This window comes from Pongo pygmaeus, chromosome 12 (assembly GCF_028885625.2).
Source record: "Pongo pygmaeus isolate AG05252 chromosome 12, NHGRI_mPonPyg2-v2.0_pri, whole genome shotgun sequence".
Classification (NCBI taxonomy): Eukaryota; Metazoa; Chordata; class Mammalia; order Primates; family Hominidae; genus Pongo; species Pongo pygmaeus.
In genome coordinates, this window is record NC_072385.2 from 109,685,280 (window position 1) to 109,710,616 (window position 25,337).

The following is a 25,337-nucleotide window of genomic DNA, read 5'->3' on the forward strand; positions in this document are numbered from 1 at the left end:
TTTCTACTGTGCCATACAGCAACTGTTAAAAGAATTGAAGGAGTTAGATTCCACAGCCCTAACTGGATACAGGCAATTTGTTCCTTGGAACAAAAGTCTTTATTATATTATCACAATCCATATAAAATAGATGAATAAGAGAAGATCCCAGGAATAGTGTTTGATAGAGCCAGTAGGACATAATGGAAAGAGTACAGGCTTTAGAAGCACACAAACTTGGATTTTAGTCTCTGCTTCTGTTTTCTTCTTGTTAAAGTAATATTAACCAGAGTATCTAGCCAGTGCCTGTTTCCCCCGCTCCCCCTGCACTGTCACCAGTTAGTGTGATTTATCAGTTAGGTGGCAAATGTTTAATGATACTAGGTAAAAAAATTTACCAAAACTCTAGCACCCAAGATAAACCCCAAACACACATTCCTCTCTTGCCATTGCCGCTGTTAGTAGTGCCGGAGCTGTGCCCGAGCAGGGGGAGAGGTTTCTTCTACAACCAGCCCAAGTCCACTGTCTGCTGTTCCTACCATTCCTCCTCTCCTTGTTGTTGATGGTAATGTCTGGATGAAGAGATACAACCTATCTCTGGGCGTGTTTGGTCAAGAGTTTACTTATATTTTTGGTTATATTTTTTATTTCAACAAATTTTTTTGAGGGCTGACTATGTTAGACTAGGGATTTAGTGAATAAGACATCTCTGCTCTTAACACGCTTGTAGTCTAATGAAAAAGCGTGACAACCTAAAGCAGTAAAGGAAGGAAGGTAAGGAAAAGGTTGTAGACTGCTACCAGCTTTAGCACAGACCTCTCCCATGGTCAGAGAGCCATTCTGGTGGCAGTGACAACAGAAACATAAAGTTAGCTGTGTGTCTTGGGTGCTCGTGTACTCTGCTGAATCGTTAACATAAAGAATTAGTCATGAGTTACTACTGTCAGTCATGAGTTGCCTGATTTGAACAAATTGGTTAAAGATGGTGTCATTTCCTAAGAGGAAAAATCAGAGGGGGCATATATAAGTAGAATTATGAGTTCAGTTTTGTATGAGTTTCAGATGTCCAGGCAGTAGTAGTTGGATCTCCAGAGGTACCTAGAGAGATGTCAGGCAGCGGTCTGGGCTGAGAATGTAAATCTGGATGTCGCCAGTGTGATGTGACGGTGATGGAAGACATGAGAGTAATGGAGCTCATCCAGGGGAGTAGTAACGTGAGAGAGAAGAGGATTGAGGATGCAGTTCCTGAGAAACATGGACACTGAAGGAATTATTAGAGGAAGTGGAGCCTTAAAAGGAGTGACTAGAAGTAGGAAAAAAAAAAAAACCAGGAGAGTTTAATGTTAGGGAACTTTGAGAAGAGTGATCTGCAAGTGAGATAAAACAAGGACTAAAAAAATTATTAGATTAGCAATAGCACAGATGTTGTTAACCTTGAGGACAGCAGTATCAGTTAAGTGGACTAGTAGAGCGAGAAGCCAGATTTCAGTGAGTTGGAATAAATTGGAAGAGAGGAAGAGGAGACAGTGAATGAGCTTGGCTTTGAAAGGGAGAAGGAGAGAAGGTAGTAAATAATGAGAAATGTGGGTTGAGGGAAGTTTTTTTTTTTTTAAAGTTGGCTGAAGCTTGAACAAGTTTAAATAATAATAGAAAGGATCTGCAGAGAGGAAGCAGGTTAATGATAATGGAAAGAGTATAAATAAATACTGATAAAGATTGTTTTTTCTTATTAAAGTATTTATATATAGCAAAGTGTACAACTGTAAGTATACAGCTCAAAGAATGTGTACACATCTGTATATCTGTGAAGCCCCCCTCAGATCAGTGTGTAGAACATACAGCATCAGGAAGGCACTTCATGTTCCTTGTCAAACCTCCCTGTTCTGACTAATAGATGGAGATGAGGAAGATTCTTGAAAAGTCTAGAAGGCTAGAATCTGGAGCCCTGGAAGAGAGTGGTAGAAGGATTGAATACCTTTTCCTTTGTGATTAGAGGGCAGGAAGAAAGGGTGGGAGAGATTATAAGTAAATTTTGCTGAAGTAGAAGATGAAGTCAGGTCCCAGGGCTTCCAAATTCCTGGTAAGATAGGAGGCAAGGTCTGATCAACTTAATGGATGAGGGTGTTACCGGAGGTTTCATTGAAAGTGAAAAGGATTAGAAATTCCACTGAGTCTTGGCCACATTTTCAATGACAAGTTGAAATGTTTTTCTAGCCTTCTAATCTGTTAATGCTATTTTGCTAGCATTAATTAAGAAGTAGTTAAGAAGAAGTAATAAGTAGTTTTGCTAGGCCTGTGAGAATTTATGTAAAATGTTCAGTTTAACTCAGTATGTAAATTGACAACTAAAAATTAATTACAACTATAAATGACAGATGTGAAAGAGATTAAAATTGACCTCTTACTAAAACAACTTGGCCTAACTACAGAATAAATGAATGAGATTTTTCTTCTTGATTGGGTTGAAAACACTAGGAAAAAGTGTTACAGAAATTAATACTTTTAAAAGCTTTTGGCCAGGTGCAGGTGCACACCTGTAATCCCAGCACTTTGAGAGGCCGAGGCAGGAGTATCACGTAGGTACTGGAGTTAGAGACCAGCCTGGGCAACATAGGAAGACCCTGTTTCTACAAAAAGTAAAAAAAAATTAGCGGGGCTTGGTGGTGTGCACCTGTAGTCCCACCTGCTCTGGAGACTGAGGTGGCAGAATCACTTGAGCCCAGGAGGTCAAGGCTACAGTGAGCTGTGATTGCACCACTGCACTCTAGCCTGGGTGACAGAGTAAGACCCTGTCTCAAAAGTCAGCCAGCCAGTCAAGTCAGTCAGTGAAGGGAGGTAGAAAGGAAAGTAGGAAGGGCATGTAAGTAAATGTGGTAAATGTGTGTGTGTGTATGTATGTATGTATGTACGTATGTGTACCTATATATAGCCAATACTCATAGCTTACGGTGATTCCTTTCCTTAAGACCATACTTTTTTTTTTATATACTTTAAGTTCTGGGATACATGTGCAGAACGTGCAGGTTTGTTACATAGGTATACATGTGCCATGGTGGTTTGCTGTACCCATCAACCTGTCATCTACGTTAGGTATTTCTCCTAATGCTATTCCTCCCCTAGCCCCCCACCTCCTGACAGGTCCCGCTGTGTGATGTTCCCCTCCCTGTGTCCATGTGTTGTCATTGTTCAGCTCCCACTTGTGAGTGAGAACATGCGGTGTTTGGTTTTCTGTTTCTGTGTTAGTTTGCTGGGAATGATGGTTTTCAGCTTCATCCATGTCCAAGACCATACATTTAAATCAGGTACAATGCTGAGCGTTTTGCAGCATTGAAATACTTTGGTTTGTATAATTCCTCAGGGTTTATTGTATTCTTGTCTGCATTTATATTGCTCTGGCTTAGCTATTTTATTTTATTTATTTATTTATTTTTGAAACCGGGTCTCAATCTGTTACCCAGGCTGGAGTGCAGTGGCGCGATCACAGCTCACTACAGCCTCGACCACCCGAGCTCACGCCATCCTCCCACCTCAACCTCTTGAGTAGTGGAGACTGCAGGCACACACCACCACACCTGGCTAATTTTTTTTTTTTTTTGTAGAGATGGAGTCTCACTATGTTGCCTAGGCTTGTCTCAAACTCCTGGCCTCAAGCAACCCTCTTACCTTGGCTTCCCAAAGTGCTGTGATTACAGGCATGAACCACTGTGCCTGGCAGGCTTAGCTATTCTTAGTCTTAAACTAGATTTACAGGATAATATTTCATAAGTGTTTCCTTTCGTTCTGACTATTTTAGAACTGTTACATTACTGTGACATCATACAGTTTAACCATAGTAGCTCTGGTTTAGGAATTTTCTAAATATTTCATTCATGATGTAATAAATAGCCAGACATATAACATTAAAATGAGAATTATTTACCATAAACATAAATGAAGTTGCCCTAATAATCCATTTATTATTAATTAAGCTTTAAGTCCGTTGTTAATCAAATTTAGAATAATCTATTCAAGTTAACATTTGTTGAGTTTGTAACCATGTGCCTCTGGTGACATACAAAAATGAATAAGGAGACCACAGTCTAGGAAAAAAACAGAAATGTGTATTACTGTACAAAATATAACATGATAAATGTCAATACTAATTTATATGAGTAAGTACTGTGGGAACCCAGAGAATGAAGGAAAAACAACCAAATAGAATTGGGGAACATTTTTCCCAAGGATAGGATGGAGGAAGGCCTTGAAGGATTATGCCTTATATTTGCTTAGTGCTTTACAGTTTCCAAAGTGCCTTCATAAATATACTCAATTTAATTCTGAAAGATACCCTAGAAGAGGGCAGCACAGGTATTTCCCCCCAAATTTGTAGATGACAAAGCACACTAGATAGCATTCATTATCTTAACGAAGGATAACCGGGTAGCATGGCTAAGACCGAAATGTGGTTCTTTTAACTCTCAAGTCTGTAGTGTTTCTTCTAAACCGTGTAATATTCTGGGCAGAAGAGAATACCTTAAATAAAACATTGAGGCTTGCATGTACCAGTTGTTTTTAAAGAATGTCATATAACCATTTGCCTAGAATATCGAACAAATGGTAAGAGATGAAGCTAGAAAGGTAAGTTGAAACCTGACAAAGAAACTGTAATTTCAGAGTATTCAAATTCTGCACCAAGAAGTTTGAACTTTTAAGAGCTTTAAACTAGAGAGACAACATCTGTTAGGAGAAAAATCCTAATGGGTCTAAAGTGGCTTACCATAGAGTAAAAGGCATCAAGATTGGAAAAGGAGAAGACAGACTGTATTGATTTGCAGAAGACATGATAATCTATGTAAAAAGTCCCATAGAATCTATTAAGCTACTAGAACTATTTAAATGAGTTTAGCAAGGTTGCAGAATACAAGATCAATATAACAGAATCAGTTGTAGTTCTGTATAGAAAGGATGACTATTCAGAAATTGAAATTTAAAATACCATTTACAATTGCATAAAAATATGAAATACAGATAAAACTGATAAAACATTTGCAAGACCTGTTTATTGAAAATTACAAAGTTTTATTGAGAAAAATTGAAGTCCGAAATAAATGGAAAGATATATAGTGTTCATGGATTGGAAGATTCAGTATTGATAAGAAGTCAATTCTTCTCTTAAGTCCTGTGTAAACAAATTTTTTAGAAAAAGATAAGTCAGTTCTTCTCAAATTCTTACACAGACTCAAAGCAATTTAAATCAAAACTTTAACAGGCAGCCAGGTGCTGTGATCCACACCTGTAACCCCAACACTTTGGGAGACCAAAATGGGAGGATTGCGTGAGACCAGGAGTTCGAGATCAACCTGGGCAGCAAAGCAAGACCTCATCTCTACAACAACAACAACAACAACAACAACAAAAATCTCAGCAGGCTTTTTTTTTTTTTTTTGTAACAAATGATGAGATGATTCAAAAGCAAAACAACTTTGAAAAGGAACAAAGTTGGAAATCTTTTAGTACCTGAATTTAAGGCTTATTATAAAAGTTACAGCAGTCAAAACAGTTGTGATATTAGCATCTAGACAGGAAAATAGATCAATGGAACAGTAGGTAAATAGATTCATGTTACGTGTGTGTGTATGTGTGTATAAACAACAGATTTTTGACAGAAGTGCAAAAGCAACTCAGTGGAAAAAGAACAGTCTTTTCAGCAAATGGTATTGGAACAATGGATATTCATATGCAAAAAATGAATTTCAATTTGTTCCTTGCAACATATACACAGATTAACTCAAAATAGATAAAATGTAATGTAAAATGTGAACCTATAACTGTAGAATTTCTAGAAGAAAACAGAAAATCTTAACAACTTTGGGTTACTCAAAGTTTTTTAGTTTCTTAGTTATGATAAAGAATCTAATAAATAGTGTTTCTTTCTTTTTTTTTTTTTTTTTTGAGACAGAGTTTCGCTCTTGTTGCCCAGGCTGGAGTGCAATGGCATGATCTCGGCTCACTGCAACCTCCACCTTCCTGGTTCAAGCGATTCTCCTGCCTCTGCCTCCTGAGTAGCTGGGACCACAGGCATGCGCCACCATGCCTGGCTAATTTTGTATTTTTAGTAGAGACAGGGTTTTTCCATGTTGGTCAGGCTGGTCTCAAACTCCCGACCTCAGGTGATCTGCCCCCCTCGGCCTTGCAAAGTGCTGAGATTACAGGCATGAGCCACCGCGCCCAGCCTAGTGTTTCTTTTTGAGGAAAACAGTTCTGTAATTTATTGTGGTAATGATTCTGTAACTCTTTGAATATTCTAAAATCCATTTAATTGTGTACTGTAAATGGAAGGATTATATGGAATGTGAATTATATCTCCATAAGCCATTGTTAAAAACAAAAAAGTTAAAACATGTACCTACCATGTGACTCAGCCATTCCACTCTTAGGTATTTACACAAGAGAATTGAAAACATATGTTCATATGAAGACAAATGTTCATAGCAGCTTTATTTGTAATAGCCAAAAACTAGAAAAAACTTAAATGTCTACCAACATTTGAAAGGATAAACAAATTGTGGTGTATTCATATGATATAATATTACTTAGCAATAAAAAAAGAACAAACTGTTCTTACTGTATGGATGCCTTGAGTGGAAAAAGGCAGACAAAAAGGATACATATAGTATGATTTTATTTATATACAATTTTAGAAAATGTAATATATAGGACAGAAAACAGGCCAGTGTTTTCATAGAGATGGCAGGGAAGGTCATGGGGAGAAGCAAGCTGGAGGACTTATGGTGGAACAAGAGGAAACTTTTGGGGGTGATGGAAATGTTTGCTATCTTGATTGTGGTGATTTTTCACAGGTATATACATATGTCAAAACATCAAATTTAACACCTTAAACATGAAATTTATATTAATGATATCTCAGAAAGCAGTTTTTAAAAATATGAATGGATTCAACATGATTTTAATAGATATATAACACTGTCAAGTCTGTGTTTTAGAAAGGTATGGAAAATGGATTGGAGAACGAGACACAGCTACCATATTCATTTATTCAGTGAGTTAAGTGATTTCTACTGTGCTAGACAGTGGGGATCAATAAAGCTCACGGACAAATGGACGAGAGATATGTAAATAAGTCATTATTTACATATAAATAATTTATCTGTAGTAAGTACATATACTTATGTATTAGCTACATAATTGTCATTATGTATATATAATGTATATAATGCTAATTATGACAGTTGTATATGAGATAACTCTGGCTTGGGTTGGGGGAAGTTAGAATCTTGAAGGATGAGTAAAAATCATGATAATCTTAAGTGTGAAATGAAAAAAAGCCTGAAGTAGGGCAGTGAGGGTGGGTTGACAAATTAGAAGAGTCTTTAATGACAAATTCAGTAGTTTGGATGTGGAAGTGTAAAAGAGGTAAGAGCCAAAGATTTTTTATTTAGAATGACTAAATTTTTGGTGGTGTGAATAATAGAGGAATTTAGGAGAAGGAGGGGATGGAGGAGAAAAGTTCAGTTTTAAACTTGACTTGGAAGTTCCCATGGGACATCCACTTGAAGATATCTTGCAAGTAGTTGAAAGTATAGGCATGTCGCTTCGGGAAGAAGTCAGCACTGAGATCATAGCTTTTGGATTCATTATTGCACAGAGGACTGATCAAACTATAGGAGTAAGTGGGCCTATTCAGGAAGGGTATAGAATGAGGAAAGAAAGCCAGTGATGAAACTTGAGGCTGTCCTCAGTGTTTAAGGAACAAGGACCAAGAAGCAGAGGGAGAAACACTGTGAGGATGGAGGATGTCACACTGTAGGATGAAAATGTCTGGGAGAAGAAATGAAATTGATAAATCACCTGACATGTTTACCAGTTGGAAAATAGTATTCAGAGAAGATCTTATTGTTCTGTTAGAGAGTTCAAAAAACTATGTAACAGGAACAGAAAAAACTAAGCCAAAAACAAAAAAAGTAATGATTATAGGAAAATAAAAAGTTTACAAAAAAGGAAATTTAATCAGCAGCATGCTGCATGACTCAGATGTGAAATATTTAAACATAATCATAATATTATAAACATTAAATAAATTTAAATAAAGATTAAGATATAACAGTATTGGTAGAGTAAGAGGCTGCAATGAAAGAGAGGTCCATCTTCATTTCCCATAGCCAAAAGCCAGTAATGTCTAAAATTGAAAAAATTCAAGAAAAAGCAGTATAAATATGTTATTCAGAAATATAAATGGTGATATAGAAGAAACCAGGAAGAATGGCAGGTTAGGAGTGAAAATCAGGGCATAAGGAGCCATGAGACAGGGGAGGGTTGTTTTCCCTCATTAGCCATATATAATGCTATTTGTCTTTGTAAAATATTTTCATGTAACTTGGATAAAATTAAAATTTAAAAAGACAACTTGCCAATCACTGGAAATAGTAGCTGTTAATTTGTAGAAAATGCCTTAGCTATTTAGTTAGATGGGCTTAATTCTGAAAATGAGAACACTATACAATAGTTTTCGTCTCTTTCCATTGTAAATGTGTGAATTTCTAAGCACTGTTAATCCTTCTTTTTATTTCCATAGGTTGATGAAAAAACCGTAGGAGAACCTGGTTGGCTTTATGGTAGTTTTCAAGGACATTTTGGCTGGTTTCCATGCAATTATGTAGAAAAAATGCCATCAAGTGAAAATGAAAAAGCTGTATCTCCAAAGAAGGCCTTACTTCCTCCTACAGTTTCTTTATCTGCTACCTCAACTTCCTCTGAGTAAGTTTTTAGCTAACAGTAAAGTTTATATAGTTCTGCAAATGTGTAAATACCTAATATATAGTGGTGTCAGCCTACTACTTCATCATAGTGTAATCCGGGTTGTACTCTTCAAGAGTACTTTTTGTTCCAGATTTAATACCGAAATTTAGTAAGTGAAAACATGGGTCAGTAGTTTGTTAATAATTATTTCTTTTCCCACAAATTGTGTGTAAGCATAGTGTATATAATATATAAGTTGATAAATTGGTAGTACCTCATTAAGTTCTAAACAATTAAGTATATTTATATCAAAGTGTTATATTTGCAGACCACTTTCTTCAAATCAACCAGCATCAGTGACTGATTATCAAAATGTATCTTTTTCAAACCTAACTGTAAATACATCATGGCAGAAAAAATCAGCCTTCACTCGAACTGTGTCCCCTGGGTCTGTGTCACCTATTCATGGACAGGTATGTTGTCTGTTATTTTTGTGGGCTTTATTCTTTGAATTTGCTCCTGATTCATATAATACAGAATGAAAATTATGTACAAAGGACCATTCACTCATTTAACCAGAGTTTGTAGCATTCAGTTTCTTTCTTATTCACATGTGAAGTTGAAGAAATGACTATTGCTTAGAGGTTTCTCAACACTTTTTTTTTGTTTTGTTTTGTTTTGAGACAGAGCCTCACTCTGTTGCCCAGGCTGGAGTGCAATGGCACAATCTCGGCTCACTGCAACCTCCGGCTCCCTGGTTGAAGCGATTCTCCTGCCTCAGCCTCTCGAGCAGCTGGGATTACAGGCGCCTGCCACCATGCCTGACTAATTTTTGTATTTTTAGTAGAGACGGGGTTTCACCATGTTAGCCAGGCTGGTCTCGAACTCCTGACCTCAGGTGATCCACCTGCCTTGGCTTCCCAAAGTGCTGGGATTACAGGTGTGAGCCACTGCGCCCGGCCTAGGTTTCTCAACAATTCTTTTCCATAATATCAAGTTGCTAGCAGCTAAGGTTTCTAAGCTCAAAATGTTATTTTTACAAGTCTCATGATATATTGTTCTTGATTTGGTAGTTATTATAATAAAAAGATAAGAGACTTGGGCTTGAGGGGTTTTTTTTGTTTGTTTTTTGTTTTTTTTTCTTAAAGTTATTTGGGAATGTTAGAACTTTTTAACACATATTTAGCCTCTGATTTAGATATAACTATTGCAATAGGATTACATTAACATTATTTTTTAAAATTGCAGACTTCATCAGAATAAAGTCCAAAGTCCTCCAGATTTCACCTTCACTCAAAAAATGCCATGGCCATAGGTTCCAGGCATTTTATTGTGTGCTAGAAATTTAAGGAAAAAATAAGTCAAAAAATACCTGACGTTGACACCAGGCACAGTGACTCAGTGCCTATAATCCCAGCTCTTTGGGAGTCCGAGATGGGAGGATTGCTTGAGGCCAGGAGTTTGAGATCAACCTGGGCAATATAGCAAGACCCCATCTCTACAAAAAATTTAAAGATTAGCCGAGCATAGTGGCATATGCCTGTAGTACTAGCTACTTGGGAGGTTGAGGTGGAAGGATCACTTAAAACCAGTAGTTTGAGGCACAATTAATTACGATCATACCACTGTACTCCAGCCTGGGCAATAGAGTGAGCCCTTGTCTCTAAAAAAATTTTTTAAAACCAGAAACTCACCATTCAGTAGATCATAATCTAATGAACATGACAGACATATAAATAACTGTAAAGCATGAGAAATGCTGTATTAAAGATATCTACAAGGTGTGTAGGGGGTATATAGAGAAGAGAGCATCTTACTCAATTGGTGAGAATTGGAGCAGCCTTCACAAAGGGCAAGGTATTTGAGTACGGTCTTCAAAGATAAGATTTCACCAAACAAAGAAGGAAAGTTATTCCCATGAAAGAACAATTTGGGGAAAGTCACCAAGGCATGTTAACACAAGATATTTGCAGGAAACAAGAATTGTTAATAATATGGCTGGAGTACAGGATTCATGGAGAAAGGGTTAAGCGAAGTTGGAGAGAGAGGTTGAGGTTTATTTGGGAGGCATTTAATACCGTGCTAGGCAACTTGGCAGTGGAAAGTCCCTGAAGATTTTTAAGAGTGAAGTTATTGTGTATGTTTTAGAAAGATAATTCTGGCACTAACAAAGGCTGGATTAGCATTAGCAGAAGAAAACAACCAGTTAAGGAAGGATATTACAATAGCTAAATAACAAGAGATGATGGTTTGAACAAGTGTTATGGTAATTAAGATATAAGAAAGAGGAGATAGATTTAGAAGATTATTAGGAATTGATATTAAATAGATAATCCATTGAATGTGGAGAGTGAGGAAGAAATAGGAGTTAAAGATAGTTCTTCAGTCTTTAGCTTGAGCAACCTAAAGGATAGTAGTATCCTTGTCTTTGGTAGACAGTGCAGGAGGAATGGGTTTGGTAGGTTCTAAAAATGATTACGTTTCAGCCATGCTAAGTTTAAGCTATGTGTATTAGGGACAGCTTGGTAGAAACACCCAGTATGCAGTTTGATATACAAGTCTGGAGATCAGGAGAGAAAATTACACTGAAAATATAGATTTTAGAAGTCATAGACATAATTAAGAGTATTTAGGGAAGTCCTGTGGAACAGTAAGGGAAAAGGGTTGGACAAAAGAGGAGCCATCAATCACCAGAGAGTCAGCTTCAGGAACTACAAGGCTTGATGTTAGCTGTTTAGAGATCAAGAGGAATAAGGGTTTGGAAGAAGCTTTTGGCTTTGATGTTATTATTAATAACCTTGTCTGGAAGAGGTTCAGTAGTGTGATGAGTGCTGAACCTAAATTAGAAGTGATCAAGGAGTGAAATTGGAAAAAAAGTTTAAGACTATTATTTAAGGAATTCAGAAGTAGAAGCAAGTAGAGAAGTAGATTGAAGGGAAGGACTTAATGTTATGAAATATTTTTAGAAAATGAAAGGGTATAATAGAAGACTTGGAGAATAAGTGAAGAGTTTAGCCTTATTAAAGGAACAAAACACTCCTTCCTTTGAGAGAGGAGGGAAAGAAAGAAGAATGAATAGAATAGGAGGAAGTTAAGAGAAAAGCAGAGAAACAGAGGGAGCCAAGCATGCCAATTTTCTTCCCTAGTGGAGTAAACGGAATTACCTTGCAAGCTGGAAGAGAAAAAAGATTTACAGTAACACTCCTTTTTCATTTGTTCCATGATATATATTTCGTGGATGTATGAATACATTTCTTGAGTACACATTATTTACCTTCTCTACCAGTGATGTGATGAGGTTTCTTTGAATGGTGGGTTTTCGGTCTGTCTTAACAGAATGCTAGTCACATAGTTGTCTGTCATGTATAATTTAAAGTCAGTTAGTAGACTAAGGTTATCTTAAGTCACCACGACACCAAACTGGACTGCTGTTTGAACAGTAAGTATGTTATATACACAGAAACAGAAATCATGGTTACCGTTGCCTTTTAAAAATTTTTGGTGGTTTTGTATTCATAGGGACAAGTGGTAGAAAACCTAAAAGCACAGGCCCTTTGTTCCTGGACTGCAAAGAAAGATAACCACTTGAACTTCTCAAAACATGACATTATTACTGTCTTGGAGCAGCAAGAAAATTGGTGGTTTGGGGAGGTGCATGGAGGAAGAGGATGGTTTCCCAAATCTTATGTCAAGATCATTCCTGGGAGTGAAGTAAAACGGGAAGAGTAAGCATCTTTATGTGTTTCCATGAGATGTGGATGTTGGTATTTTCACTAGTGAGTCAGCCATGGTCTGATTGAGTGTATAATAAAATAACAATTTTATACTTGAGTTTGAATATCAGGAAGGTAATTCTGGCCGGCTGTGGTGGCTCACACCTGTAATTCCAGCATTTTGGGAAGCCAAGGCAGGCAGAACACTTGAGCCCAGGGGTTTGAGACCAGCCTGGGTGACGTAGTGAAACCCTGTCTCTACAAAAAATACAAAAATTAGCCGGGCCTGGTGGTGCATGCCTGTAGTCCCAGCTACTTGGGAGGCTAAGGCGGGAGAATCTCTTGAGCCCAGGAGGCAGAGGTTGCAGTGAGCCAAGATGACGCCACTGTACTCTAGCCTGGATGACAGAGTGATACCCCGTATCAAAAAAAAAAAAAAGAAAAAAGAAAGGTAATTCTTAGGATGAAAAAAGCATACTTCAGGTATTTGTTTCAGTTTAGAATATCTTTCATTCTAGTTATTTCAGATTTCATAAAATTTTCAAGCTACTCAAATTATAGTTCTGTTGCTCTTTTTGTTTTTGAGACAGGGTCTCACTCTGTTGCCTAGGCTAGAGTACAGTGGTGGATCATGGCTCACTGCAGCCTCAACCACCCAGCCTTAAGCAATCCTCCCACCTCAGCTTCCCGGGTAGCTGGGACCACAGGTGCACGCTACCATGCCTGGCTTATTTTTAAATTATTTGTAGAGATGGGGTTTTGCTGTGTTACCCCAGGCTGTTCTCAAACTCCTGGGCTCAAGCGATCTTGCTGCCTCCACCTCCCAAAGTGCTGGAATTACAGGTGTGAGCCACCTCACCTGGCCACTTCTTTGTACGATAAATCAGTTAGAAAAGTTACTTCTCATTTTCTTTCAAGCATTTCTCCCTTGTTTACTATAAATTGTCAATATTTAAGTAACTCTTTACTGAGGGCCTCCTCTTTGCCAAATTGGGGCATTCCCATTTCTGAGTCTCCAAGATTCCTTGAATATAACTTCTCTTATTGCTTATAGCACTCTGCATTATAGTTACTGATTTTTTTTAAACCAGTGTCCCTTATTAGATCATAAGCTCCATGAGGTTGGGATGCATGTCTTTTTTTTAATTTGTTCATTTTTCAGTTTCTTCATGCCTGTTCTAATCCTAATGCATAGTAGATGCTCAGTCATATTAGCTGAGTGAATCAGGAGAGGCGTGAATGAATGAACAATTGAATGAATTTTCAAATGAAAAAAGCTAAAAACTAGATAGGTTAGGTCTCTGACCTTTATTTCCTACTCTGTAGGGAGTCAAGTTGTCAAATATAATAATACAAGGAAATAAGTACTATAATATAGCTATGGGTAACTGTCTCTTGTGTTTTATATGGAAGGTGGTAGAAAAGCAGTCTGATTTGATGAAAAGATTCTGGTGTTTCGCAATCAAGAGGCTTGAGTTTTGGCTCTGCTATTTTTGCCAGGCTGTAAGGAATAACCTACTTAATCTTCAGTTTTTTAATTGACTGAATGAAAAGATTAAGCCAAATAATCTTTAAAGACCCTTTCACTGCTGAGTTTCTATGTTTCTGGAAGGTAGTGCTGCTTCTAAAAATTTGCTTTTCAGCCTGACATGGAACTTTGGATTGATTGATTGATTGATTTTGAGATGGAGTCTCACTCTTTCGGCCAGGCTGGAGTGTCATGGTGCAATCATGGCTCATTGCAACCTCCACCTCCTGGGTTTAAGCAATTCTGCTGCCTCAGCCTCCCAAGTAGCTGGGATTACAGGCATCCACCACCACGCCCGACTAATTTTTTGTTTGTTTGTTTTTTTTTCGAGATGGAATTTCGCTCTTGTTGCCCAGGCTGGAGTGCAATGGCCTGATCTTGGCTCACCACAACCTCCACCTCCTGGGTTCAAGCGATTCTCCTGCCTCAGCCTCCTGAGTAGCTGGGATTACTGGCATGTGCAACCACGCCTGGCTAAATTTTTTTGTATTTTTAGTAGAGACGGGGTGTCTCCATGTTGGTCAGGCTGGTCTCGAACTCCCAATCTCAGGTGATCCGCCCACCTTGGCCACCCAAAGTGCTGGGATTACAGGCATGAGCCACCACACCTGGCCTAATTTTTGTATTTTTAGTAGAGACAGGGTTTCACTATGATGGCCAGGCTGGTCTCGAACTCCTGACCTCAGGTGATCTGCCTGCCTTGGCCTCCCAAAGTGCTAGGATTACAGGCATGAGCCACCATGCCCAGCCCTTTTTATTTATTTTTCAAGACAGAGTCTCACTCTGTAGCCCAGGCTGGAATGCAGTGGCACAGTCTCAGCTCACTGCAACTTCTACCTCCTGTGTTCAAGCGATTCTCCTGCTTCAACCTCCCAAGTAACTGGGTTTACAGGAATGCACCACCACACTGGGCTAATTTTTGTGTTTTAGTAGAGACAGGGTTTTGCCATGTTGGCCAGGCTGGTCTCAAACTCCTGGCCTCAGTTGATCTGCCCGCCTCGGTCTCCCAAAGTGCTGGGATTACAGGTGTGAGCCACCACACCTGGCCGAATTTTGGATTTAGAAGAATGTAATAACAGTAACAACAACCATATATAGCTGGCATTTGTATGCATGCACTGTGCTAGGCCCTTTATAGACAATTTCTTTATAGAAATTGTCTTATTTTATGTCCGTAACATTTACAGAGAAGAAAACTTAAGCAAAAACAGATTGTTTCAGTGTTTTAGAGGGCATTTCTTCTAACTTTGCATTCAGTTACCAGTGTTTTCTAACAGATAAGGCATATAACTTGAAAACCTGCAGTAATGAAGAATTTAGCATTAAACAAGACAGTCCATTCAGCTGTGACCAGTAGTTGTAATAAGGTTCCCCTTCTGTTTATTTAAAAACTGCCTCACTGTGTAATTTATTCACAGGTCCTGGGGAGCCCTGGTGCATCCCACAGGTGTGTAGTTAAACAGGACAGTCTTCCAGATTTTTGAAAACAGATTCCTGGGTTAAAATGGAAATTAATGTTATAGTTGTTCTGAGATAATAAAAACAAAGTTTTATTATTTTTATTTTTTTAATGTAGTGCCTTCTAAACAAATAATAAAATGTATATATTGCCCTTGTTTTTTCCTACACTAAACTAAGCCCTATATGTGCTTACCACTTAACAATTTGTGGGTGTATTTTAAGTTTCTTTAGACAGGCAGGATATCTCACATTTGAAAAACTATTTATAAATCATATTGAAATTTTAAAAATATATTTAAAAATGTAGACGCTTATAATTAGGCTGTTCTTAATCCTGCAGGATGTTGTGTATAAGTCTTCCCAGTTCTGTGTACTAAGACTATATTTAGATTAATTTGAGAAAGCCCTAAAAAAATGCACTACTAAAACCTGCTGTGCATCAAATCACCTTTCTTATTTTTGCTTGTATTTGTTTGTTTGTTTTATTTTTTTTTTGTTTATATATTTGGTAGACCAGAAGCTTTGTATGCAGCTGTAAATAAGAAACCTACCTCGGCAGCCTATTCAGTTGGAGAAGGTAAGCTTTTGGCAATTTGTAAATTAGATGGTAATCAATTTAGCTCTTGACTATAACTACCTGTAACTATAACTACTATAACTATACTACTATAACTATAATAGTTACTACTATAGTACTACTATAACTATAATAGTTGCTATTCTCCCCATTTCTGTGTCTTCAGTATTAAAGTGAGATTAGGAAAACCTGCCCCTATCTATTTCACATGAATATTGAGAACATAGAAAAAATATGGGTGAAAATACTTGGCACTTTAGAAAGGCAGTCATGCTATGAAAATTCAGCATAGACTGGTTTGATGAATAACATCATAAATAAAAAGTGTTGCAATTATTGATTATAGATGTTTAGGAGGTAAGGAAATTTCAGTACATTTCATTGCTTATACATTTTAATTACAATGTACCATATGAATCATTAAGGAGGACCAAGGTATACTTTATCATAAGTAGTGCAAAGAATTTTTTTCTATATCCCTTTGGGTTGTTTGATTAGTAAATTATTTTGATTTTGTTAATGTGTTGAAAAATGAAAGATTACCCTAATTTCAGATGATATTTTTATTTAATAGTTACATAAATTTATAAATGAAATGTATAAGTCCATTATAAAGTTAGTTGAATAGTTGAAGTACATTTTATGTTTTGCTAAAAATATCAGTTTAATGTTAAATTAAACAATTTATTCAGTATCTGTTACGTTGAAGCTTCTATGCTAGAGCCTGGAAAATACAAGGATGAATAAAAGTTTCCAAAGTGCTCACAATAGAATGGAGCATACAATTGTGATAAATTCTTTAATGAGCGAACAAAACCAATTTAGAGTAGGACATATGAATCCACAGAGATGGCAGTGTTGCATCATCCTTAACAATGAGTAGGATCTAGCAGAGTGACAAAGGATGAGAATGCACTTCTAGACAGAGGGAATGGCATGAGCCAAGAAACGGGGGAACCTCATGTTACCAGTGAAGCTGAATCATAGGTGTACTGTGGAATGAGTGCTCTGAGGTGAGCCTAGGAAAGTAGTGAGGAGCATGTTGGAAAGGACCCGACTTTTATTGCAGCATTCCTAAACGTTGTAATCATTTTGAATTTTGTTAAATTAATTGAGTAATACTGGGAATGCGAATAGTAAATAGGTTGTAGATGGTGTTTCTGATCATCTCCAGTTTATGATATTAAGATCAAGTTCCATATTGGCAAATATAAATAAAACTAGAAAGAAAGAAAAAGACTTAGAAAACTAAGTCACCAACTGTTTCTTCTAAGCAGTGACAATCACAGAAACAAAAATCAAAGGCAATATAAAAATTTAGATATTTCCCTCCAGGTCATTTGTTAACAAATATTTATCGAGCATCTACTCCAAATCAAGCACTGTGCTAGGAGCTGGATCATCAGGATGGAACTTGGCTTCCAGTGCTGCTGTCTTCTGGATATTGAGTATTTCCATAACTGTGTACTTAAAAGAATTAAAGAGAAAATAATATAGCAGATTAAACTATTTCTTGTATAAAAAAGTTAAAAAATATATTTTCTTGACTCCATTATCTAAATAACTGAGTGACTTAATCTCACTAAGCCTCAGTGTCTTTATAGAGATACTAATATCTGTTTGTAGTTTTGGGTAATTCTTTGTGATAAAAAATAATAAAACAATTGGGAATAAAAGAAACTCTAAAGTTTTATGTTAAGTCAAATAACTTTTTTCTAAGGAATTATTAAATAATTGCTTCGTTCCTTTTTCTACCTTTAGATCTTTTTATGTTAGGTTTCCTGAAGGCACAAGGTCTTTTACAGCAAACTTACACAATGTCTTGGAGAATAACCTAGAGTTTCTTTTTCACTTCTGTAATCTTAAAACCAGAATCTGCTTCTTTTTGCTTTGTTCCCTACAGAATATATAGCACTTTATCCATATTCAAGTGTGGAACCTGGAGATTTGACTTTCACAGAAGGTGAAGAAATATTGGTGACCCAGAAAGATGGAGAGTGGTGGACAGGAAGTATTGGAGATAGAAGTGGAATTTTTCCATCAAACTATGTCAAACCAAAGGATCAAGAGGTATTTTGGTATTAAAATAAAATCAACCCATTCTTGTTAATCAAGATGTATACTTAGAGATCATGTTTATGGTTTTGATCAGGTTGCTTTGGTTACAAATTAACTATTCACAGTAGCTCCAGTAAAATGGAGTTTATTATATGGCTCCAGTTAGAGAGATAAAGGGGGCAATACTTCATGAAATTCTAAGAACAAGGGTTGTAGGGTAGGGTTGAGCTTCATGATAACTGTTAGGAAGTAGATCTGGATTCAGAGAAACACAAAAAGGACCACCTTGAAGTAGTTCGCCAATTTTCACTTTAAGACTCTAACATTAATGTGACTCAGCTTACGTGAGCTCCTGCCTCATTTCATCCACCACCAGTATGGTATAGTGTAGAAGTTCTCTTTTTGGTTTCAGGAACTTTACAGTCTTAAAAATTACTGAGGACCCCCATAGGCTTTTTAAAATTATGTGCAGTGTAGCTAATGATATTTACCATATCAGAAATTTAAAAAGTGAAATTATATATTTATTCATTTTTAAATAACAATAATTAAATCCATTACATGGTAACATAAATAACGTGCTTTTATGAAAAACAGCCGTATTTATCATGAAAACAAAGTTTAGCAAGACACACACACGTATATATACATATACATACATAGATATGTGTATATGTATGTGTATGTATGTGTGTGTATATATATATATATTTTTATTTATTTATTTATTTTTTTTTTGAGATGGAGTCTAGCTCTGTTGCCCAAGCTAGATCTCGGCTCACTACAGCCTCCGCCTCCCAGGTTCAAGCAATTCTCGTGCCTTAGCCCCTTGAATAGCTGGGATTACAGCCATCCGCTACCATGCCTGGCTAATTTTTGTATTTTTAGTGAAGGCGGGGTTTCACCATGTTGGTCAGGCTGGTCTTGAACTCCCAACCTCAAGTGATCCGCCTGCCTCAGCCTCCCAAAGTGCTGGGATTACAGGCATGAGCCACCACACCCAGCTAATTTTTGTATTATCTGTAGAGACGGGGTTTCACCATATTGGTCAGGCTGGTCTTGAACTCCTGACCTCCAGTGATCCACCTGCCTTGGCCTCCCAAAGTGCTGGGATTACAGGCTGTTTTATATTTTTGCAAATCTCTTTAGTCTGGCTTAATTAAGTCAGCTACTTTCTCATGTCTGTTTCTGTATTCAGTCGGTGACATTTTTTTTTTTGGTTGAAGTATAAAAAAATTCATCCTCACACATACATGAGAGAAAATGAAGAATTATTTTAATAGCATTTGCAGATATCTACCGATGTTCTTTTTTATTCTACCACACTAAAACTTGACAAATGCTGAATCATTATAGGTTAGTTGCAACATGGAATCTGAAGCCTTATCAGTGAACAGTTCTTACTGTTACATTAAAATTCACTGGTCTGTTTTGCATGTTGAATGGATCTTTTACCCGTGCGTGATGTGATAACGTTATTTGTTGTTTATTTGGAAAATATTGAATCACTGAGTTACGCAGATATTCCCTGTGTGGACACATTTCATTACACAGTATCCGAAAAATCATATGTGTTAATACCACCACTCATCAGAAAAGTTTTTCAGTACTAGGAAACTGTCAGACTCATAGTGGTAGGTACAAATTTTCTAAAATTTTAATTTTCCCTGGAAATCTTGAATTTTATCATTGGCAAAAAATCCTGTCAGCTGTTTTCCTTGAAGGGACAGGCTTACTTCATTTTTAAGAAAATGTTCACTAAATCCCAAGTCTAAATAGTTTTTCTGTCGGTTCTTTGAAGTAAAAATGTTGTTCCATGAAAAACCTAGTCGAGTGCACAATTTAGTCACACAAATGCTTTCCTTAAGACAACCATCATACTTTAGTATGCAGCACAAATGTTTTAGGCACACTTCTGTTTAATCACACAGAATTTTTAAAAGGTATGGACTTGAAGATTAAGATTTAATAAAATTTTTGCTGCTTCATTAAAGACATTGTTAAGTGAAACTGGCTTTGTTTTACTGTGAGTGCATGGCAGTGAAGAACTACTATACTTCAGTGTCATTCGGTGCCACTGCCATAATTCACACTAAAGCACCAATGATTTTACCCACCATTGTAAATGTCAACACAATGAAGAAGACAAATAATGTCTTAGTATTTTTATGAAAATAGTTTTTATCCCACAGACCCCTGAAAGAGGCTCAAGGACTATTTCCAGGTTCTACAAACCACATGCTGAGAGCCATTGGTGTAGTAGAATCAGACTACCTGGGTTGACTCTTAGAGGCTCGGTGACCTTGGACAAGTTACTGTACCTTTCTGTGCCTCAGTTTCCTTCTCTGTAAAATGGGGATAATCATAATTACTTAATAGGGTTATTGTGAAAATTAAATAGCAGAATATATGGAACCTCTTAGAGCAGTGTCTGTTACACAGTACTTAGAAAATGTTAGCTTTTAACTACCATCCACTCTGCTTAGTACTTGTACTGCAGCTGTGTTCATTAACAGAACAAAATTCTTTTTAATCCCATCCCTTTTGTTGTTCAAATTCCTATAAAGAGGAAATGTGGTTAGTCTAGTTTATCCTTCAAAGTGAAACAGAAGTAATAGTTGCTACACAGGATAGGGATTTTTTGTTCTTAGGTCAGATTCAGTCAGTTTGGGGGGAGCATGGTAAAATAAATAAAAATAAAAACATTGTCTCCTATTCATCAAGATCCATAGATAAGTCAGGATCCCTTAGAGAAAGCAGGAGCAAAATAACATATACCTTGACATATCCAGGACACATATGTTGTGCATAGTGGGCATTGGTGCTAACGCCATTGATGAATGGAGTGCATTTGGCCTGGAGGGTCATGTTTAATATTTAAGTTTCAGAAAACGAGCTCTTCCTGTTGAGTCAGTGGTTGACAACATCAGCCACTTGTATATAATGTATTACATTAGCAGACCAGATCTCCTCATAAGTGTTGGATTTTTCACTTATTTGTTAATACTGCATGAGGTTCATTGTCATTTTCATCTTCATTTAAAGAGAAAAGAATCCTGGGAATTTGAAATCTCTAATTCCCATTAACCTTTATACTTTTACATCTGGATTGTTGGAAATAATAAAACAACACGGTATCTTTTCCTTGTAGAGTTTTGGGAGTGCTAGCAAGTCTGGAGCATCAAATAAAAAACCTGGTACGTATAGTAGTGATCTTAAAAAATTACTAAAGTGTTTGCTCTGTCGCAATCTTGAATTCATAGTTTCTTGTTTGTCTTCTTTTCAGAGATTGCTCAGGTAACTTCAGCATATGTTGCTTCTGGTTCTGAACAACTTAGCCTTGCACCAGGACAGTTAATATTAATTCTAAAGAAAAATACAAGTGGGTGGTGGCAAGGAGAGTTACAGGTAATATTCTTTAAATAGCATCTATAAATTTTATTATAAAAGTACTGCATGCTCCATAAAAATAAAATTAATAAAAATTTTTAGATCACCTATAATCATTCCACTTAGAGGTAATCAATATCAATATTTTACTGCATTATATTTCCTTTAGTCTCTTGTGTGTACATTTTTAGCACAGTTGAGTTGATGTTATAAGTAACAATTTAAGGAATAATTTTTTCCAGAGACATAATTGTTTTCCAATAATGCATTCCTTTATAATTCGCAGATCATGTTCTTAAAGAAAAGCACAGCATCATCTTTCCCTGGGATAGTCCCAGGCTTGCAGTATAGCCTCCAGGAGAAAGACATAATCTAGGCAGTGTGCTGAGAAAATACTACTAATTGGGCTGTCTGCTAGTGGTCTTAGGTTTTTGAAACAGCAGTGCAATTAAAGACAATACAGACATAGATAAACCTGTTTTTTTCCCCTAAAACGTTAATAGATAGTTATTGCATATGTTTTGATACAGGAAAAGGGTTCTTCTCTCACTTCTATTATTTCCTTACTAGTTAAAACTAAAAAGCATTTTAGGGATTAAAAGATGACAAGAGATATAATAGCTATATTTTTATATGAGTGATATATAATTGTAATGTGGAGGATAAACACAGCTTCATTCTTGCAAATCAGGAGTCTTAGGATTCCTAAAGAAAAATGGGGGTTCAAATTTAATACCTTCTTGAATAACCCCCTGAAATTCCACCTTCTGATTTACTTTGAAGATGGACCGAAATAAGTGGGAAACATGACTCTTTACAAATTTTACTTCTGACCTCCTGATTAATGATTAACAAAGCTCCAAGAAGTATTTGTAGTCGGCTGCACCATTTTAAGGGCTAGGAGAACTCTAGAAATGTCTTTTTAGAATATAAATATTTTTATGAAATATTCCGAGAACTCTGAGCCTGAAAGACCTCCACATAGACTTCTTCAGATGCTGTTTTCAGCAGCAGTTTGAGATGCATGTTTTAGTGTCTTCCAGTTGTTTAATGTTGACTTGAAAGGCTAATGCTGAATTTGAGGACCCCAAGATCATGCTCATATTTGAAACCAAGTCCAAGTTTGGGGGTCTTCAAGACTACTCTCAAGTTCTGTAAGTCACTAGAAGGACTTTACAGAACTCACTACAGCTATTACACTCATGTTGCAGTTTATTGCAATGAAAGGATACAGATTAAAGTCAGCCAAGGGAAGAGACACATGGGGCAGAGTGCAGTAGAGTTCCAAAACCAAGAGCTTCCAGTTTTCCTCTCCTGGCAGAGTCATGAACAGTATTAACTCCTCCTGGCAATGATGTGTGACAATACACACAGAGTATTGCCAGTCAGCAAAGCCTTGGTGTCCAGAGTTTTGACTGGGGTTCCTCACATAGATACAGTTGATTGCCTGTTTTTCTGAACTCAGTCTCCATCCCCTACCAAGGTAGAGCTGATACTGCATGACCCAAAGCACCCACCATATATCACATTGTTAGATTGGGCATGACCCAGCACCCACAGGTAAACTAAGACACTCTGACCAGTCAGGATAGTCCAAGGATTTAGAGATTACTTCCCAGGAGCTGAGGGCAAAGACGAGACCTCTCTTTAGGCAAAATTAAATTATTTACTACACATTTATGGTTTTTCTAATTTTTAAGTTATGTCTCAATGATTGTTTTTAATCTCATCTTTCAGTTGTGTATTTCTTTTGCTAATTTTATAGGCCAGAGGAAAAAAGCGACAGAAAGGATGGTTTCCTGCCAGTCATGTTAAACTTTTGGGTCCAAGTAGTGAAAGAGCCACACCTGCCTTTCATCCTGGTATGGAAGTGGGTTAATTTGTATTTCATTTTAGAGGAGTTTGTTAAAACTCAGCAACTTCTTAGATTAGCTCACTCTTTGGAAAACATTAAAAATGTGTTCTTTCCTTACGTCTGCTTAAAAGTAACATGCCACTGAGAATTTCCTTTCTGAAAAGTTCGGTGTAGGAACAGCCAGCTTATTCACTGATACTTGAACCACTTCAACTCTTTGAAATCTTTCAATGTGAAATTGTTACACCATCATACTTAAAGTGAAGTACTTCACTTGGATTGTTAACTGCAGTTTTTGTAAGACCAGGAATAGGGGAAGGAGGGTGAGAAAGAGCAGTTCAAGGGAAATTTTAGCCTAATTTTAATATTTAATATTAAAATAATTTAAATTCTAGGGAGATTTCAAATGATTGACCCTTGCAGGAATAATTAATTTGTTTAATGTGTTATTTTGTTATTCTTGTGATAGTGTGTCAGGTGATTGCTATGTATGACTATGCAGCAAATAATGAAGATGAGCTCAGTTTCTCCAAGGGACAACTCATTAATGTTATGAACAAAGATGATCCTGATTGGTGGCAAGGAGAGATCAACGGGGTGGCTGGTCTCTTTCCTTCAAACTACGTTAAGATGACGACAGACTCAGATCCAAGTCAACAGTGTGAGTAATATTAAATTATTTATCTCTTACCTAGTGTGAAACTTTAATATACAGCACTGCATTTATTCCTTTTCTGGATTAGATCTTAAACTCAGCACTCACAGCAAATGTAGATTAGTGTTTAAAGTGAGAAGAAACAAAAGGAAACTTTTTACAAGGTCAGAAGTTATACAGCTTTATTTTAAATACTTGCTAGCTCCAGACCTTCGTGTTAGACTTAATCTGAAAGAGTATATAATTTTTCCTACAAGTTCTTTGGTATGACTGCCATCTATACTGCACCTTCTTTTTACTATCATCCTCTTTTTCAGTGTCCCATGTTCTTTTTTGGTTTAATAAAAAGTAGGTAGTGGCTAGGCGCAATGGCCCACACCCATAATCCCAGCACTTTGGGAGGCCAAGGCGCGCAAGATCCCTTAAGCCCAGGAGTTGGAGACTAGCCTGGGCAACATGGCAAAACCCCATCTCGACAAAAAATAACCAAAATTAGCTGAGTGTGGTGGCACGTGCTTGTAGTCTCAGCTACTTGGGAGGCTGAGGTGGGAGGATCTCTTGAACCCGGGAGGTTAAGGCTGCAGTAAGTCATGATCACACACACTGCACTCCAGCCTGGGCAACAAGGTGAAACCCTGTCTCAAGAGAAAAAAAAAAAAAAAGTAGCTAGCAATTACCCTATTCACCTATTCAAAATTACTCTTTTAGTGTACAGAAGCCATTACATTTCTAACCTTCTCATTTATTTCTCGCTGTTTACATATCATCCATGTTGGAAGAAAATTAAAAATTAAATATTTATGACTTGCAAAATTCTTGTCAGGTGATTCTTTAGATAGTCACCTTTTTCCACAAGGGATGTATCAATCAAGGTCTATTTCATTATTTTCAGAACAAGGGTCCAGATCTCGAAATGTGAAGTTTGGTACTATATAAAATTATCTCTCTGTATTTACCTAGTCGTTCTTTTGGTTGACAGTAAATATAGCGTTAGTAATAAATTAGGGAATAAGTAGTACTTGGAAATAACTTTTTACCTTTATGAAATGATTATCACTTTTTCCCACTCTTTTGATTTTTAGTTTTATTTTTAAAATATCTCATGATATATGTCTTATGAAATTTAAAATACTTAGCCTTTCATTTAAATTCAGTTGCTGAGAATATATAAATGGTAACCCAAACAAAACTCAGATACACTTATGATTCAGTATAAGGATTATGAATTTATACCGTATCTATAATTTTGTGCATTATTTTCACTTTAGAGCTTATAAAGATAGTTCTGACCCTGGGAGAAACCTTCCCTTTACATAAAGCAACTAAGTTTCCCAACTTGGAGATGGGAGGAATCCAGTTTTTTGTGATTTGAATATTCCCAAAAA

The 25,337-nt window shown here is 36.8% G+C and overlaps 1 protein-coding gene across 11 annotated transcripts in view; it reads left to right on the forward strand.

The window, feature by feature from the left end:
• ITSN2 (intersectin 2) overlaps positions 1–25,337 on the forward strand; it is a 158,389-nt gene that overhangs the window by 91,203 nt on the left and 41,849 nt on the right. For all 11 annotated transcript variants that reach the window (XR_010123127.1, XM_063648897.1, XM_063648900.1 and 8 more), the window contains 9 exons: positions 8,552–8,733; positions 9,044–9,188; positions 12,235–12,440; positions 15,930–15,994; positions 17,898–18,064; positions 21,204–21,249; positions 21,339–21,460; positions 23,208–23,304; positions 23,767–23,958. Coding sequence is in view for 10 of the 11 variants with exons in the window: in XM_063648897.1 (XP_063504967.1) it covers positions 8,552–8,733; positions 9,044–9,188; positions 12,235–12,440; positions 15,930–15,994; positions 17,898–18,064; positions 21,204–21,249; positions 21,339–21,460; positions 23,208–23,304; positions 23,767–23,958 (1,222 nt within the window). In the remaining variant the exon portion in view is untranslated. The remainder of the gene's footprint in view (positions 1–8,551; positions 8,734–9,043; positions 9,189–12,234; positions 12,441–15,929; positions 15,995–17,897; positions 18,065–21,203; positions 21,250–21,338; positions 21,461–23,207; positions 23,305–23,766; positions 23,959–25,337) is intronic.